Source organism: Zophobas morio, unplaced genomic scaffold (assembly GCF_036711695.1).
Source record: "Zophobas morio isolate AGI-343-1 ecotype UQ-CSIRO unplaced genomic scaffold, CSIRO_AGI_Zmor_V1 ptg000023l, whole genome shotgun sequence".
Lineage (NCBI taxonomy): Eukaryota > Metazoa > Arthropoda > Insecta > Coleoptera > Tenebrionidae > Zophobas > Zophobas morio.
In genome coordinates this window covers 734,069-753,510 of record NW_026972128.1, presented here as the reverse complement: position 1 = coordinate 753,510, position 19,442 = coordinate 734,069, and the positions used below count along the sequence as shown (strand labels likewise).

The 19,442-nt window shown below is 32.5% G+C and overlaps 1 protein-coding gene across 2 annotated transcripts in view; it reads right to left on the bottom strand.

Moving 5' to 3' along the window:
- LOC135134146 (neuroendocrine convertase 2) overlaps window positions 1-19,442 on the bottom strand; it is a 138,770-nt gene that overhangs the window by 52,153 nt on the left and 67,175 nt on the right. For both annotated transcript variants that reach the window (XM_064062766.1, XM_064062765.1), the window contains exon 3: window positions 5,275-5,521. In XM_064062766.1, coding sequence (XP_063918836.1) covers window positions 5,275-5,521 — 247 coding nt within the window. The remainder of the gene's footprint in view (window positions 1-5,274; window positions 5,522-19,442) is intronic.

The following is a 19,442-nucleotide window of genomic DNA, read 5'->3' as shown; positions in this document are numbered from 1 at the left end:
TCCAAAGAGCTGCCGCATTTTATTGGTGTTGTTTTCTGGAAAGGTTTGCTTTCGGCTCACCCATTGTGTGGATGTTCGTGAAATTACCGCAAAAGAGCAAGTTTAGACTCTAAAGCTGATTTTTGTGACCTAAAACGTCCTATTAGGTCACAAAAATCAGTTTTAGGTCACATACTCTTATTTTAGGTAATTAGGCAATTACAAAATAGGCTCAAATAACGTTATTTTTTGTGAAACACATTTATATCTAAGTTTTATGTAAATGCCTTAAAAAGGAACAAAAAGGCAAAAAACCCAAAGTCCGGGCCCTACTCATAAAACTTTAACTGTTTGCAGGTCCAGAATATTAATTTATTAACCAAATAGGTACAAATAACATGCGATGTTCGTTATTACTAAGTTTGATTTAGTTGTATCAGATTTAAATTGGAGCTACATGTTTTTAAGTATGTAAATAGTACAAAACTTAAAATACATATTCTTTGAGTAATTAACAAGGTAATTAATTATTCATGTATAAGAGTTGGAAAACCAGGTATTAACGAAATTGTACATGACACGAGGTGGTAATTTAATCCTTAAATCAGATTTAATATCTATAGTTTCTTGCATATACACACTAATCAATAAAACAGCCAGGAGAATAAAAATTTGGGGTCATACCTTTGACATAATATTAAAAGAAAATCTAATAATTGTCGTTGATTTACATAATTTCAGTCTGAAACTTTATAGTCTCTTAAAGACAAAGAAAATGAAAATTTTCGTTATTAGCTTAATGGTAACAATTTTGTTCGTTGACTGTTTACACACCCGGCTTAATATTACAATTACAGCGAGACCTTCCGACTATTTAAGTTGTCAGAAATATTTTATAGAAATTGTAATAGTTGTTTACGCAGCAAGTGGAGTAAAAGCACCTACGAGTACGACGTTGGAGCATAACGAGTTTGTGTAGTCAGACTACATAATATGATATGATAATACTTAATAAGTTAACAGACAAAATTTTATCTACGACTACAGAAGTTATACTGAGAGAGCAAATAAAAAACACGATTAAAGCAGCCATGGATTTTTCAAGATTTGTCTTTGATTTTAATTTGGTCAGATTTGCAAGTTTGACTTTGAAATGCAGCGATCAAAGACAAAAAATCTTAAAAAATGCATATTGATCGTGTTTTTATTGCTTTCTCGGTACACGCACTAGTTTGGACTTGCATCGTTTAAGATAACTCAAATGAGTGAACAATTTGAATTTCACGCGAAACATCTGTGTACGAATAATTTGTAAACTGTAACAACTCATTTATTTTGTTCGACTCACGAATTCTGTCGGCTTTCCGGAAGACTTTCGCCTAATTAATTATTTGGGAAGGTTCGTTGCTTGTCTGGAGAAACCTCAACCTAGCAAACTTAAACAATGGTTTTAAAGCGTTCAAGAGTACACTGTTTGTTTAATTAATTTTCAATGTTGTATTCTCTGAGCGCGAGGATGCTTTCAGTGATTTTCAAAGGTGTCTCTAAACTTTGTTTGCTATAGGGATGCAGAAAATTCTACTTTTCTCCACGTTCTCTTCGTCCGTAACATAGCAAAACGAACTTTTATTTATGATTCAAAAACTTTAAAAAACGCCTTTTTATACCCTGTTAAACCAAATTTGCAATTTGTGCTAGATTATTAATAGCCATAATACACGCTGCTGTTTCCAATTTAACCGACCTTGATAAAGTAAATTGTACTGTACCCGGATTATGTAAACATAATAAATTAATGGACTTATAGGATATTTTCCAAGTTGGTGCTTACTCGCCCTTATTTTTTTTTTCTGAATATCTTCTATATCCTTATTACGTATTTACTACATACATTTATGAAAAATCCCGTTTAAACTTACTTTTATCGTGAAAAATCCCTACAGTCTAGTGTTTTGGACGACTCTGTTGGGACATATTTTCTTGGAGAAAGCGAACCGTGCATGTTAATTAAGCTAAGAATTGTATATTATCTTTTAGGATTTTTTTTAATCAAATCCTGCCAACTTGAATGTAAAATTATATTAATCTTTTTAATTTAATGGAAGTTAAAAGAGCTACGATTCTCTCGATTACTGTGCAAACATTTACGTTTAATTTGTCTGCTGGAGGGCATAATTTCCTTTTTAGTTTTGTTAATATATTTATCAACAAGATCTTAATATTTTCTCTTAATAATAACGCAAGTGCTTTATGTTACATTAAAATATTCCGTTAAGAGTCTATTGAGAAAGATAATACTGTCGGATTTACAAGATACTGTTGATTAATTTTGTATATAAGAAGGAATTAACACAAGTTGTTTATTAGAAGCTTTCTTAATGTAAATTTTAACTATTTAAATTCACTTTGTCAGCTTCAGATTACATAGAGCTAGCGACATCGCACACTCGCTTTTGTATCAAATTTAGATTTTATGCTAAAGAGAAACTGACGAGAAGAACTCACGGGTGCGTCAGTGCTTTTCTTGAAGTTCTAATTTAAATTTTCCTTTCATTTGTGGAGATGACTTCAGTCTAGGGAAATAAGTGACAGGGGCAACGTATTTTCACATTTCATTAACTAAAGTCATGATAGTAAACTCTATTCTCCACACCCCTCCCATACCTTGTTAATTTACAATTATTAAAATAAAAGCACAAATAATAGTTATGTATGTACTAATAGTATATTACATTATTAGGTTCTAAAGTGTATCTTTTTACTTCCCGAGCGTAAGCAAAGGAAGTATTGTAATCGAGTCCGTCGGCCGACTCTCTACTTTTACGTTTTCTCGATCTTTCATGACCCCTAGAAGACGAAGAAATAGGTCTCCCATTTCCGTCTGTCTGTCCATGTGTCCGTCTGTCTGCCGTCCCGGATTTTTATTAGACAGATAATCTCCGAAAGTACTGGACCGATTGTTGTGAAATTTTGTAGTTATATTAGGAATATCATGTAGATGGTAAAACGCTAACCAAAATTTGTCTAATCATCCCCACCACTAATATGATGACGTCACTTCAAAATTGTACATAGTAAATGGGTTTTAAATTGTATAAAATAATATAGTCCTAAACATGTAGTTTACGACTCCGAATTGAGTTTTTACCCGAAACGTCCAGATTTTTGGAAAAAAAAAACAAAATTATAAAACAACATTTTGCAATTTAATTTTGAATCTGCTAATCCGAATGTTTTGAAATGTTGCAGATGTTTTAAGGCTATAAAGAACATCATAAATCTTTACTCAAAATATATTTGGTTATCCCCTACAAAAACTTGATGATGTCAGCTCAAAAGTTTGCCAAATAAATCCTATGTAAAATGTACAAAATATGATGAATCTCTGCATGTGATATATCACTCCATTCATAATTTTTGGATTTGTATATACAGGGTGACTCAAAAAAATTAATGAATGCGTAAATTTATTTTACTGATTCACTCAGGAACTACAAAACCGAATGCTTTGAAATCTTGAAGGTGTTTTAAAGTTATCATAAGCATGGTAAGTTTTTGATCAAAATGTATTTGCTCATCCCCCTAAAAAATGTATGACGTCACCACAAAATTTTGATAAATAAATCCTATCTAAAATGTACAAAATATGATTAGTCTTTTCTTGTGATTTATCATTCCATTCATAGTTTTTGGATTTGCATATACAGGGTGCCCCAAAATATTAATGAATGGCTAAATGTATTTTATTGATTTAATCAGGAACTCCAGAACCGAATGTTTTGAAATCTTGCAAATGTTTAAAGGTTATAAAGAGCATAATAAATTTTTAGTCAAAATATATTTGGTTATCTTCTACAAAAAACTGATGACGTCAGCTCAAAAGTTTGCCGAATAAATCCTATCTAAAATATACAAAATGTGATGAGTCTGTACTTGTAATTTATCATTCCATTCATATTTTTTGAATTTGCATATACCAGGTGACTCAAAAAAAATACTGAAATCTACTGCGAAAAAAAAACATAATAGACATGCAGTCGCCACGTTTCCGACAGCGAGGGAAGTACTGTTTAAACTCTTTAGACCAATTTTTTTGACGAGCAATGATTTCATTTGCGAGGCGGAGCGAAGCGTAGCCGAGCGAAAGCAATCATTGCGAGGCAAAAAAAGACACTTTAGAACCGAATAATATATACTATTTTTTCTCCAACCGCAATCACGAAACTATTTCGTTTCTGCTTTTGAACAATTAAAATTAACCAAAAACTCGTTGGAAAATAAAGTAGCCTATTTCGATGTAGTCATGGAAAATTTTCAAACATTATTAGTAAAAGTAACACTTTAGCTTCTAAGATAAAAAATGACTTGTTTGTTGCTAGGATGCCATCTTTTATTATCTCAGTAAAGAAAATGTTAACCTTAGAGATCCCTGATAGTCAAAAAACGTCATGCTTTAATGACGGTTGGAGAAAAATATTTTTATGTGTTTTATCCTTTAACTTTTTATGCGAACTAAATATTCCAATAATTTTATTAGGTGTATCATATTTTTATGACGCTACCCTATGCGAGTCCGTGATGCTCTTTTTATATTTCTTATTCTTTCTGTGTTGTGTTCGATTGAAAACTATATTTCACTTTCATTTTTATACAAAAATTACGTATTTCAACTATAAATCTGATACTCTGGTAAAATTCGCATTTAAAATTGTAAGATTATCAGTGTTATTTATAACAAAATAATTTGCACTCCATCATTACGTTGTGTCCTTTAGAAAATATACATAATGAACTTTTGCTAAAATTAATAATTACGTTCTGTGTAAAGTCATTGTACTTGCTTTATGAAACTCCACATGTCAATTTTTTATCAAATAAACTTAGAAAAGCTTTTTTACTTTATAATTTTCTTATCCATTTAATTAAAAATTTTAAAATTTCTAATAAATAGGGTACGTCTTTCTGTTTTTATTTTCAAGTATGTTTTAAAGGTTTTGTAATTGAATTTTTCAGTGTCAAACGCCTTCTTCAATAATTAAAGTGGCAGCGTGTAAAGTTCTTAACCGGCTAACACAAAGCAGGAACGTTCGAAGTTAATTAAATTTGTCTTTTTCGTGTACAGCTTTCATCAATTTTTCTCGAACGTTTTCCTGACATTGACAAATGCATTAAAAATTCCGACGTGACCGTTCAATTTATTCCAGCTCCACATTCAATCAAAACGACATTATTTGTGCACGATATCCGCCAAACACAACATCCAACATGTTGTTAACAACGGAAAAAATAACTTACCGTCATCCATAATCGCTGTGGTAATATTTTTTCCTGTCACTCCCTGAGCCCAAGCAGCTTCTACGTTCAAGTCCAATTTAGCTTTTCCGCCGTTCTGACCAGTATTCTTCAAATACCATTGGAATGGAAAATACGGATCAGTGGGGTCCCTGTGTGGCTGTATATTTCTCACGAGGTTTTCTACTTTTAGTGGTTTATACCCTCTTTTCACCCGAATAAAACCTGGCTGCTGGACAGCCGTATGAATCTGAAAAGAAAGGAAACGTTGGAAGATGGGTTTTATTTATTTTTTATTGCAGAGGTGTATATATATATATATATATATATATAGAAACGAATGGGCCAAGGGAAAGTTTGAGCATTTGTGAAAAAATATTGATATCGTTTATTTAAAAGAAGTATGCTTTCAAAATATACATTCGAAAATTATTGAACTGAAGCTTACAGTTTTCTATCGCTGTAAATATTTTTCAGAAAAAATGCCGAGTAGAAAGCTTATAACTGTCTGCATAGTTCTACCACTCATCGTATCCGGTTTTGGATACTAACTAATACATAGGAACATTTGTCAAATATTTTTTAAGACATAACATATTTGCGATGTACTAAATTAAGCTTCCTGTTTCAAGCTAAAAGTAAAGGCGTTTAGAGAATTTCAATATCTGTGCCCGTTCTCTAGATATTAGGCCGCGAAATTTTGTCTGGGGAGCACCTTATATATGGCAAGTGAGTTTTTTTTTAAATAAAATTTGTAATGGTTATCAAGTTTTTAATAAGGACAAATATATGAATTTGGATGTATATGGTGTAATGTTAATAAAAACAGTAAAAAGTCGGCAAAATGTAGTAGTTCGTTTTTCGTTTAATCACTAAACCTTTTTAGACACTCTGGATAAGTATGAGTAGTAACATAAAATATGGTAATATTGATAAATCACAGTATCTCGCACAGTTAGGTATGATTTAATTTGCAAAATGTTGAGACGATGTCATCAAGTTTTTGGAGGGAATAGACAGATTAGCTGATTTAGTTAAAAATAATAGTCGTTTTCTACGTTTACGATAGCTTCTTGTACTTTTTTCCAAAAAGCAAGATGTCTAGAAATGAGAATGAGATATGCACAAACAAATTTTGTAGTTTAAAATACGTTCAAAGTTCCACAGCAATAGGTTCGGTAGTTTTGGAGAATACGTAGTAAACAAAATCGCCAATAGACAGACAGACGGAAACGGGAAATCGACATTATCGTATTGTACAAGCCGCGAAACGTGGAGGAAACATAATAATGGAAAAAAGCAAAACAATAGAAATCAATTCTTAAGTGATATGTTTAAAGTTAAACTTCTTCAGCGACATCGCCGGCACCCAAGCAAAACCCATCGTAACTCAACAGTTGTTAAGCCCGTTCAACAGTTAATATATACCAATACATCTGCTAGGTCATGATAATAAAAAATTTAATAAGCCTATTCTCTGAGAAATTTGGCAAATAAATCTGTTCTTTTATTCGCCTCTCGTATCTCATGTTTACTTTCGTTTTCCATGGAAACAAGTTAAGATTAAGTTTGTTTGTCATAAGAAAAATATTTCTTTGCTTTGTGGAAGTGATTTATTTGATTTGTTCGAAAAGAATTTTATTGTGTCGAACCTTGTGACGTCAATTTTTTATACTCGTTGTTTATTACCCGAAAATGGAAATGTTTACTTTTAATTATTCTCATTCAATCTTTTATATGCCTGCATTGCGACGGCATAAGCGATTTGCTAATGGTATTAAGGGATAAAAATAAAAATTGAGTCGAGTTTTATGGTTTGCCGTTGGATTTGTTTTACTGAAGTTGTAAATTTTGTTAGCTTTTGTTTTGTACCCTTTTTGTTCTTTATAACGACGACAAAATGCAAAAATATTTGTCGCGTTTTGTTCAACATTGTAACGATTTTTTTTGCAACATACGTGTCATGAATAATACTCATTCAATCAACGATTCTAATTATGTTTAATTCAAAACAAATCGACTGAGCGCGAGTAATCACTTTTTAAATTTCGCGCGATATAGATTCACGATAAAACAATCGATACTTCGATTTATTAAAAATATTTTGCGTGATTACGTGTATCTTTAATAATAAAGATACAACTAAAACAAAAGATAATTGCAAGTGAGATGAAAAAAGTGGAAATGCAAATTTTTGATAAAAGGTATAAATTTTGCAACTAGTAGGGGTCTCGAATACCCGTTTTTTATACAATTTGGCTTTCGAGACCATCTATTAGTGATTATCAGTGAGAAAGTTTTAACTATAAAATCTATTATTTTGTAAGAGATAATATCGATAGAGATAACGCGTTTATTGATAGGAGTTATATATGGCAACCAGCTCTAGCGGTAAAGTGTGTCGTATGAAGTTGGTAATCCGTGGATTATTGAAATATTGCAAAGACATGTACTGATTTGATAAAGCCCTTAGCACAAATATTAATTTATTATAGGTAAATATGTAAGTGGAGTGTTGAGATATGTTATAGATTTTTACCCAAAATGAGTACAGTTATTCCCGTTTGTTAAAATTATATTTTATCTCTCAAATAATAATACAACCATTTCCGAACTATTAGAAGTTGAACAAATTGGCTCAAGACAGAATTTTCCTCGTCCCTGAAGTACAGTCGCGCAATACAGCTTCTTCAAAAAAATTATAAAATTTACTTTTGTAATCCTATTATTCTTTATAATAAAAAATATGTGTAAGTTAAATAGTAAAAGTTTGGTATACAATTGTTGCAATTTTTTCCTGAAATCTGGATGCCTTAAGATCTGACCTATTCGTGTAGAAGTATGTTATTTTATAAAATTTAAATAACATTTGCTATGAATCGTTTTGAGGTGAGGTCATCATGTTGTTGATGAGGATGATTTCAATTATTGCAATACGCCCAGGAAGTAGGAAATGCATGTTTATTTGCAAATTGATTTAAAGTGGAAAACGTTAAGATTTATTCCAAAAAAAAATTGAGACTATTATAAATATTACAATATAGTAAACGAACTTAAAGGACAGAATCACGAAAAACATTTGTATTTATTATAAAATAATTGGTAGATAACAGCAAAATGTGAAAACGTAGGTCCTTCTAGACTTCTAGAGCATCTTATTCACCATCAGAGTCAATAATAGTTATTTCAATGTTGTTGTTATGTAAAGTATCGTGGTACAGTATGTTTATACAGACACCACTTGTTGAACGTAAATTTGCATAAGTCCATATTGAGACAATTTTCTAACTAAACGTCATTCCCAGTCAACCAAAAGCTGTTAAAAATTGTTAAATTTTAAGCAAAATTAACATGTCGTGATTCAATAGAAATGGACAAGACAATACAGACAGTTTGATTCTTTTCGCTCATTCCAATAAATGGTGAATGTAACTTTTGAAAGTTTTAAATTTTGATATCTCTTTGACACTTGTTGTTTTTTAAGACATTTGGTACATTTCTAAATTGCTGTCAGTTGGTACGCTTTATAATATTTCAAAATGGTTCTCGACACAACAGGGTATGATTTCGCACACTCGCCTTTACATTTAGGTACAAAAATGTAACAAAGAATTGTAAGTCTGTGACAACGCAAGCTGGCTTACGTTATCTTTCATTTAAAAACGACATGCTTTTATTATAAAAATTTGTGAAAATAAACAAATTTAAAAGGATGAAAATTACCACGGTCCGGCACACGTGTTTCTGACAGTATAACTGAAATACCAACAAAGAATTTCAAAATTGCCATAGTTGATATACAAGGTGACTGCGAAATACATGCAAAAAAAAAAATGGGGAATAGCTCACAATATGATTATGTCACTGGGTAAAATTCACGGTCCTAAGTAGTAGCAGTGTCTAGAAAAAATTATTTGAAATTCAATGTAAATTGTTGTACGCGCCGCTGGACTGTTTTGTGACCTACATAATTACTACAATGAATGGAACAGAGCGAGTCGGTTAAAGAACCAAAAAAGTTACTTTATCAGGCACTTTTTTAATCGCAACGTGAAAAACACGAAAAGGGCCAGTTAGCATCGAGCGGTCGGTGAAATCGGTTTAGGGTGCAGTTTTCCCATGCAGATTGTGTCGATATGGTAATGGGTGCATCAGTGGTACAGCATCTCCGAGATCATGGTACCTTCAACCTCAAACTCACGATCGTGGCCGTGATAGGACAGAAAGAAGAAGTTGGATTTTCACAGCTTGTAGTGCATTCTACATTAAAAGAATACGGCCACATCCATACCATGTTGACAAAGTACAGGGTTTATAGCCCGCTGATTGTCCACCTTGTGTAACTCACTTTTTGTCCGATGGAACTCCACGTAGTCGTCAACAAGTACGATTTCAAGAGACGGTTTTCGATAAATGTGTATCAGTTGGATGAAACAGTTCGTTTGTGGAAATCAACAGTGTCCAGAAATTATCGAAGAGCTTCAACAAGTGAAAGTGACACCCGCTACTCCGGTGTTTTTTTACCTATGAACAAACCTCTTGCGACGCTCTGACGCCTGTATTGCTAGTCAAGGACAACATTTTCAACATTTCTTGTAAAAAGGTAGTAGCATTCTAAGTTGCTCTTATTTCTGTTCCAATAAACAACGTAAAATCGTTGTGACAAGGACCAAACATCCGTCAGAATCAAAATTACCAAAAAACTTTCACACTGACCTTTAACGATGAATGAGTAAATGAATGAACGAATGATAAGCAGCAAAAAGTCGGTTTTACTTTTAATTGAAACTGAAAGTGTTTAGGTCGTTTTTATTCAAACGTTTTTCCAACTCTGTTTACAAGGTGGCTCAGTGCCTTCGTATCGAGGGTGGTTCATGGGGGTTTTGCCCCATTCGATTTTTAATTTCTTTTTTCTATATTTCGGCTCTACTAGGGTGGGGGATGCCGTGGTTAAAATATTTGCACTTATTTCGCAGTCACCCTGTATTGTCAACTTTATTTAGAATTTTCACACCCATCGACAACCATTTTGAAATAAATAAAAGTGTTTATCATATCGCGATCTTGAAATATGTTTAGGGCAACAGCAATTTTAAAAATTACGTATATTTTAACGAATAACGTGAAATGACAGTATAAAAGTGAACTGTTGCGCTGAGCACTTTGAATTAGTAGGTACAACGTGATTTAAGATATCGTACCTACATTAAGTTGGCTTTGGAAAATCTGTCTGTATTAATAAGAATTTACCGCTTTTTTTAATTATTGGTTGCCTAGTTATAATAGATAATATAATATAAAGTAGGTTATGATTGAGATTTGTGACAGGCAGCAAAATTCACGAAATTTCAAAGCTAATTTGATGTACAATATTTTATAATCAAATCACTTTGTGTATGCTACAGTAAACTTAAATAGTTAAGTTATCTGAAAAATTCCTGTAAATGTAAAACTACCCCAAAAATTAACGTGACATTACCTTCACAATTTTTATCCTAAAATGTCGAGAGTTTTACTCCTTCTACTTTTTGTTTCTTCAGTTTGAATATACACGAACAAAAAATAAGAATGAGAATACCGAATTTGAAATTTTACAACACACTATCGGGTTCACTCTTTGATAAATGGTATATTTATATCATAAGTATATGCATAGTTTTTACGTACAACTGTTTTCACCACAACTGTCTACAGTATTTCATCGCAAAATCTATGATATTCTTAATGTGGTTGTAGTTAATCTATCAAAAAAAGGAAAGGATTGATCTTTTTTTGATAGGACGTTAAAAGCGGTTTGGGATCCTTTTCATTTTTCAACACAAGAGAAAATTGATTTTCTTTGCTTCTTAATTAAATTCCAATATCTGGTTGACCGAGCTTCACTCGGCTAGTTTGGTAGTATTAGATCAGATTAGGACAGATAAATATGCGTATAGTATGCATTTTGAAGTAGACGCGCTAATTAAAAATACACATTAAAAAAGAAATTCCATAAGCAGTCTTTGTTTTAAACAGTGATAAGTGACATGTAGAGATTAAAGAACAGAAAACTGGAATTATTGTTTGACATTTATTAAAATCTCATTTGTTACCCAAGTTTTCTCTCTGTCGTTCTTTTTTTTTCCTAGTTCTCTCTCTCGACTCTAGAAAAAGGTCACAACTACATTCTTACTGCCAGAAGAGTTTCGCCTCTGGTGTGGTTATCATACTGAGTTATCGTGCTCTTTTGCGTTATTCCTAATTTCTCAATCTCAACCCTGCTCCCGAAGATGCCACTTACGAAAGTGTGCGAAACGTTGAGCCCAAAAACTCAAATAACACGGTCCCATCCCGGAAAACGATCACACATTGACTCCGACCGTGCAACCTCTGAAATGAATGCTTGACAAAATAATCTCAATTCAACGCACCTCAGAAGGTGAATTTTAACGTCCTCTATACAGTGGAGTATGTTTCGGTACGTACAATTGAAGATAAAAAGGTACGTCAAACGTACTGTCAGACTGTCACCCAAACTTCTCTTATAAAACAATCTCGTGTTCGTGTAGTGTCATCTGAAGTTGCCTAGCAACAAATATAATTCACTGCCTGAAAATTGCTGAAAATGCATGAAGCTGTAATTTTCAGAAGTTAAAACTATGATCAATCGATTTTTTGACCCAAAAAACCCCTAACCTGTAAATTTCATCGAAATCGTTAGAGCCGTTTTCGAGAAACCCATTATATATATATATATATACAAACTTTGCTCGTTTAATAGTATTAGATTAGATTAGATTAGACATTTTAAAAAATTTGCTGCCTGATTTCGAAGCCCACGACTTGGAGTATACTCACTGTTCATTATTTTTATGGAACAGAATACCGACATACATCATATTAAAGCTACATCGTACTTGGTGCGGCTACTAAAAATAATGAAAAGCATTTTTTGAGGCTGCAGGTCCACAATCCTTTAGTTATGGCCAAAAAAGTTTAACAACTGATAATAGCAATTAAATAAATCATTTCTTGCAATGTTGCCATTAATTTAAAATACGAGTAGTGGCAACTATTATTCTATTTTTATTTATTTCAGTTTAATAAAACTATCCTGTGTAAACAATTGCAAAAAATATACATACAATATTAAACCACAAATAGAGGTGAATGTTACACTATAAATTTTAAGCGAGATTTACTAAACAAAATCTTGTGATGACGTCAATAACTTTTTGGAAAGGACAAAAAACAAGACTAAGAATAACAGCAACCAACAATTTATCCAACCGCAGTTTTTTTTTATTTTAGGAAAACCCTGTCAAAGCAAACTTGAATGTCCATTACATCAGCAAGGAACATTGTGCTTTAATCTGTGAAAACTTTAAAGCTGACAGAGAAAAAGTCCACGTCGAAAAAGCACTCCAACCGTTGTTCAGTATTTAACCATATAATAAAATTTCTCTAGTTTAGTTCACTTTTAGGTTCTCGTTTTGTAGTCGTTGTGCATGCAGGCTTTTATCATTTAATCAGTTTATCTTTGACGAGAGATCTCTTTTCAAAAAGGTTTGAAAGGTTGGCAGCATTGTGGCGACCCGCTGTAATTGATGATTTCTACCTATTGTTATGCGAGCGTAGTGCGGTCGCTTATTATAATTTTGGAGGAGTTTGTGTGCGAAAGCTTTCTTAATTAATTTTCTTGTCTCGTCGAACGCTAGAGATAGAACTTGGCAAGCTGATGTGTTCTCACTGGTCATTGCTGATTTCATCTTGGAGTGTTATTTCAGTCGGAACGAAATGTGATGGTCATTTCGGTGAAAGAAGTAAAGTCATTTATCGGTAATCTTTAGAGTAGCTTTTACGTTGGTTCTTTTATTGCAGGCAAATAGTAGACTCTTGGAAACTAAATTATCGAACATTTTATTCTTTACGACTTTGCAATTTAGCGATAATGTTATTTAAGTTCTGAATGGTAATGGAGTGTATTTTTCTTTTCGTTTTGGCGTAGCTTGTTGACCTTTTTGAAGCTAAATCAGTTTCTGTTCTAGTTAACTCGTAATATTAGATTCGAGCGAGGAAACTCTATCTAGAATATATCAAAGAAAAGATTCAATTACAGATTATTTTAGTCACGTGTTAATTCCGCAAAAAATGTTGGAACGTCGTTACATTGAGCATTATAAAAAATATGTCAGGATAATATAAATTTAAATTCGCACTTTAATTTATTATTTGTAATCATAAAATGTTTTAATGTAAGATACAGAGACTATTGTTAAAGTACCGCACAAAGTTTACAATTATATTTAAATTTTATTTAAAATGACACTGCCAGTTAAACCCTCGTTGATGGCGCCACTGTAGAAGAACGGCTGTTTACAAAAAATACATTTTTTACATTAAAAAGTGTCATGTTAAGCAATAAAATTGATCTATCCAAGGATTTTTCAAGAAAACGGCAACTAACAGATTTATGAATTTTGTAAGGAACTTTATTAAACTGTATACCTATAAATATGTATATTTGATCCACATTTCAACATAAATTAGAATCTATTAGTTGCTAAGTTTAAAGGTAGTCAAATTTGTGTTTTCACCCTCTTTTATAGCCCTTCCAATATAAAAAACTAAATCTTCGGTTTCCGTTTCTCCCTGTGTCTATCTGTCATTTGGCGATTTTATTAAACAAGTAATCTTAGAAATTTCTGTATAGATTACTGCGAAATTCTGAACGTACTGTAGAATTAGCATTTAAATCCTATTTAAAATGTGCAAACTGATATGTTTCTGTTTTCCTGTTTATTAGTTCAATCTTTATTTTTAACTTTACGCATGTAGGTTTTTGGAAAAAATTCAAAATTTTTGAATAGAATTTTATCTTAAAACCACCATCTTGCAACCAGGCTTAATATTTAATTAAATATTGCAATTCGATTTTTACTTCCTGAGCGTAAGCTGGTGGTTAATTAAGTACCTAGATGTTTTCTCGACATATCGTGGATTTTATAATACGAAATAGTAGGTTTCCGTTTCCGTCTGTCTGTTTGTCTTGGTCGTTCTATATACAAACAAAATTTTAGTTTTATTTAAAACTATAATAATAAATGCAGAAAATTAACTCAAATTTATTTATTTATCCGCTTCGATAATTGATAGTTTCACCGTAAAAAACTTAAATCCATATTTATATCTAGTTTTTATTGAAAAATCCGCTCCAACATGGTATGAAGAAAGTAGTTGTGCATTGACCCTGAATGTAACGTAGAACGGTATACTGACAATACGTGTAATGTAGATATATAATGTGACTTGACAAGTGATTAAGTTTTTACATACTAGGTTGTTTCTAATTAGTCAGTTATGAAGCTAGAATACGACTACGACATATCCGGTAAAATTGTCAAACACATCGCAGTCACCATGTTGGCAGCATTCTCACAAAATTTGATAGAATACTCGTAGTTTCTGTGGTGTCGAATAATAAAACTGAAGTAAGGATTGAAGTCACTTTTAATGTTGGCACTATTTGTTGCGATTTGAGGATTATGTTGGACGTAGTAGCAAATCTGAAAAAAAATTGGCGCAAAAATGTTTCATCTAAATTTTTCTACGTGCTTTAATAATTTTCAGAGAAATAAATAACAATAATACATTTAATATGAAAAAAAAGTCGTGAACATGAGACGGGGCGTCATAAAACAGGCTGGATTTTTTTTTTTGGACGCGTGAGTGATTTATTTGGGAGCTTACAACTGGGATCTATTTGGGTTCGCATATTCTATCCAGGATTTTCAAGCATATAAAGCGTAGCATTTTCTGTAAACGAATTTTGTTTTTTAGTGTTATTTATAGAGTTATTGTTTGCAATTTTGCGAGTGCCACCACATGGTGTAATAACGCCAGGTAATGATAATTGCATCTCGTGTTATTACGAGAGTGGCATAGTGCAATGTAATTATGTACGCTAATAATAATCTGCTCGTGTGTTATTAATTACTATAAAAAGCTAGCACTACTGTTTATATTAAATATCATAAAATTTTTGCGGATAAAGTAATAGAACATGATTCTTTACTGCTTTGAATGACAAGTTGTGACTTAACGAATAGAAATAAATCTAATTCAAATCCTCATTAAGTAAAATTGTGCTTCGAATGAAAAAAAAAAAGGGAAATGCAGCTGCTTATAAAAAATTAGTGGAATGTTTAACAGCAATTTTATTATTCTCGGTATGTTAGTTATGTACACTGTGAACCAAAGTGACCCTAAAAGTTCGGTCAACTTTTCTGTAGGCCATGTTATGTCTTCTATGTTTTTGCTCGATGTGAACGGATACGTAAGATTCAATGCTTTTCAACTTTTTGTTCTTAATGTATTTTATGTCATGTTACGTATGCTAAGTGCATGTAAACGACCTTTAAGACATTACCTGGAGGCAGACCGAAAGTTACTAAGGTATTTTGCAATTTAACACCACTTGTTGATTACTGTCATGTAGAGCGCATTTTATGAAATTCATAGATGATTCATTGAGTCCATAATATCCGTTTAACACAAAATAATTTGTGGTTGTTTCTTTGTAGCCATCGAGTAAAATAATGTTTCTGATTCTACCTAAAATCTGACGGATAACTCAGTATTATATCTTCTATCTTACAATATGTTCATATTGCTTAAGGGCTGATCACAAAATCTTTGATATAATAGAAAGGACGCTGATAGCTCCCGGGTCATTCAGAGATTGAGGTGAGTTTACTTCGGGAATAGATCGAATTAAACTTGTCTTTCAAACAGCAGGAAAATAGCCAGATTCAATACAGCAGTTGATTAAATAATCAATATTTGGAAACATAATAAAACATCATAACGTTTTCATCACTGAAAAAAGAAGGTTATACTCTACAGCATTATAGCTATTTATTATACGAATGTATTATAAGACAAATAAGTCGCGAAAGAAATGTTTAGCCACGAGAGCTTGCTCGAGTGGCCTAATTTTCCTTAACCAACTTATTTGCTGTTAAGATCCGACTGTAATACATAGTTTTATCCAACACCTTCTTCAGTAACAGTACTTAAAGCATCATGAAAATCCAAAATTCAATATCGTTAAAAGCTAGCCTATGAATTGGTTCCCGTGTGGTTGCCACGACAAATTGTTTGTTCACGTCAAATTGAGAAAATTTTTGAAAAAGAAAACGGCTTCTGCACTCGTCACATTGATCCAAATGGAAAGAAAACGTGATCTTCCGGAGAGTATTGCGAAATATATTGAAGAAACCGCATCGAGGTTGTTACCGAAGAAATCCAGGGACGCTTATTACAAGGAATTAAATTACTTCAATACCTGGAAGCAAGAAAATGTTTCTGGTGTAAGCGAAGCGTGCTGTTGGGTCTCTTCAATGTGGACAAAATATTCCATGTTAAGAGCGACATTAAACCTTCACGAAAATGCAGATATTTCGCAATATGGCAGATTGATCGCTTTTTTGAAGAGTGAATCTAAAAATCACAAGTCAAAGAAAGCAAAAGTTCTTGAAAGAGAGCATATTCAACAGTTTCTAGTAGAGGCACCTAATACAAAGTTGTTGATGATGAAGGTAAGTCGATTTTGTTATTTGAGAATGTAATTTAATTTTTTACATTACAGGTACTGATTTTTAGTGTATCAGGTGGCTGTCTATGTAATGAATTAGTGACAATGTCTATCGATAACGTAAAAGATAATGGATCCTATATGTTGGTATCTGTACCAGACACAAAAACAAATATTTCACGCAGCTTTACCATCATGAAAGAAGGATTTTCCGTTAATGTGCTGGATATCTGTAGAAAATATATATCTCTGCGACCTAAGAATGTTTCTCACAACAGGTTGTTTTTGTGCTACAGAAGTGAGAAATGCACAGTACAGCCAGTCGGAATAAATAGTTTATCGAAAATACCATCAGTAGTAGCAGATTTTTTGAAATTACCAGAAGCAGAGTTGTACACAGGACACAGTATGAGACGCACATCAGCATCTTTACTATCTAATGCTGGAGCTGATCTTGGTATGCTCCAACGTCACGGCCGATGGAAATCGACAAGCGTGGCACAAGGCTACGTTGAAGAGTCAATTTCCAGCAAAATGATTATTGCTAAAAAGATCCTGGGTGAAAATTAGGGAGCGGAAAGCAGTGTTGAGACTGAGAAGATAGTCACTGTTGAGATTGAGAAGACAAAACCAAATGAACGTGGGAACACCATTGAAGTGACAAAGAAAGAAGTAAATAATGTTTTATCTTTCAATATAAATATTAATCTGAAGCTGGACAAATGATTCATATAATTCTAATTTTATGTATTAAACTTCTTTGTGTTCAATAAAAAAAAACACTTTAATTATAAATTCATAATTCCACTAGTGACTTATGGGCCTTCTAATGTGTCCAAAATCGGCAATTTTATGACTTTATAATCAAGAGGTGTTGGATAAATCTGATTTTAATAATCGAATCCCGAATTTCAACTGATAATAGTTTAAAATCAAATGACATACTGTTGTGGAATTTACAAGAAATATAAAATCCAACAATATTAAAATCAGCAGAAACGTGGAAAACAGACAGAAAATAGTTATTTATTTATCGCATTATCTTAACTAGCAGGGATTTTTGGAGATCCCTTAACAGTCAATACACAAAGACTTCAAAGCTTTCCAAAACTGACTTTTATAGTTTTGTTTGTAGGGATATTCCAAATAAGCTTCTGTACCTGCTTATATTCAACCGAATTTCCAACAGATTTATTTCTTTTATGGCAGCTGTAAGGCTCCGACCAAAAGTTAATTTGTATACGTTTGTTAACCAAGAGACCCTAAATTTTTTATTCTACTTGTATCAACCAGAGCATGAATATCAAACAACAGTGCAATATTCTCCAAGATTTAAGTTTTTTATCTAATGTGGTTGTGTGATAAATAAAATAAAGAAACATTACATTCTAGTACCACTTAGTAGGAGAACGGCAAATAAAAGACAGCACTGAAAAAGTACTTCAAAAAAGAGCATTAGAAAAAACTCCAAGAAAAGACTACTCGTACAAAGATTTTGTAGAAGTTTTTTAATGTAAAAGTAAATCAGCAAAATTTTATGAAACAGACTAATTTGTTTTGTTTATTATATTGTGTTCTACACCTAACAGTAATAAATAAATTACGGAATAACACTACGTACCTACTACACAACAATTATTCGCTAAAAGCTAAAAAATAATGTAATTTTTATTTTTAAGTCTTTCGCAAAATATATTAAAAGGGTTGAATAACTATACTGGCGTAATATTTAGTTGCACCGTATATAGTACACGCCATAAAATATTGTTGTGGGGTGATGATGACACCGAAGGTGTTCACATAGTGGAGAAAATCATCCCGAACTAAAACCTTTTCTGTCAAGTAAAATTTCACAGTTTATTATATAGTGACAGTTTCATCATAAAGTTTGTGCAATTATTGTTTAATCGACCAGTGGCGTTGAAGAGGTGCCACACTAGTATAGTTGGATTCATGTATCCTTTGACACACGTGACCGAAGTATCATACAAGCTCAGACAGCACCTACCATAAGAATCTTTGTTTTAAGGATTACAAAAACGAAGAGCCAGACAAATAGTATGTCTACCGAAATTAGGCCAAATTACGCTCTACGTCAGTTATTCTCTTCCACAAAGTTCCTTGAATTAGAAAAAGATAAAATACGTAATAAATGCGTCCACATAGTGCGACAGGCACTGATGTAGTCAATCTAGTGACTGATAATAATTCATCGATTTTTCATCAAACGTCACTGTCATTTTTGGTTTTACTCAGAGTGGTTAATCGCAGTTTTTCGTTGTTCTATTCAAGTTTTCTATTCAGTTCTTCGTAAAGTTCGTTGGTTGTTAAGATTCTTGTTTCGTTGTCCTATTTTTAATGTTTTGTTATCTTATTTCTTGTTCGTGTTTGGTCTACAACATGACGGGCAAACGTTTGAGTTCCCGTGCCCAGGACATCGTGTCCAACGTTATAGAGTATTTTGCTCTTGAGAAGGAAAACGGTGGTCCTTTAATCTCATTAAATGGTACAGAACGAGTAAGTAAGTAAAAACCACGTGAAGGTTCATGCTTAATAATTTCGCTCAAATTTTTAGCGAGTTGCAGATGCTCTAGGC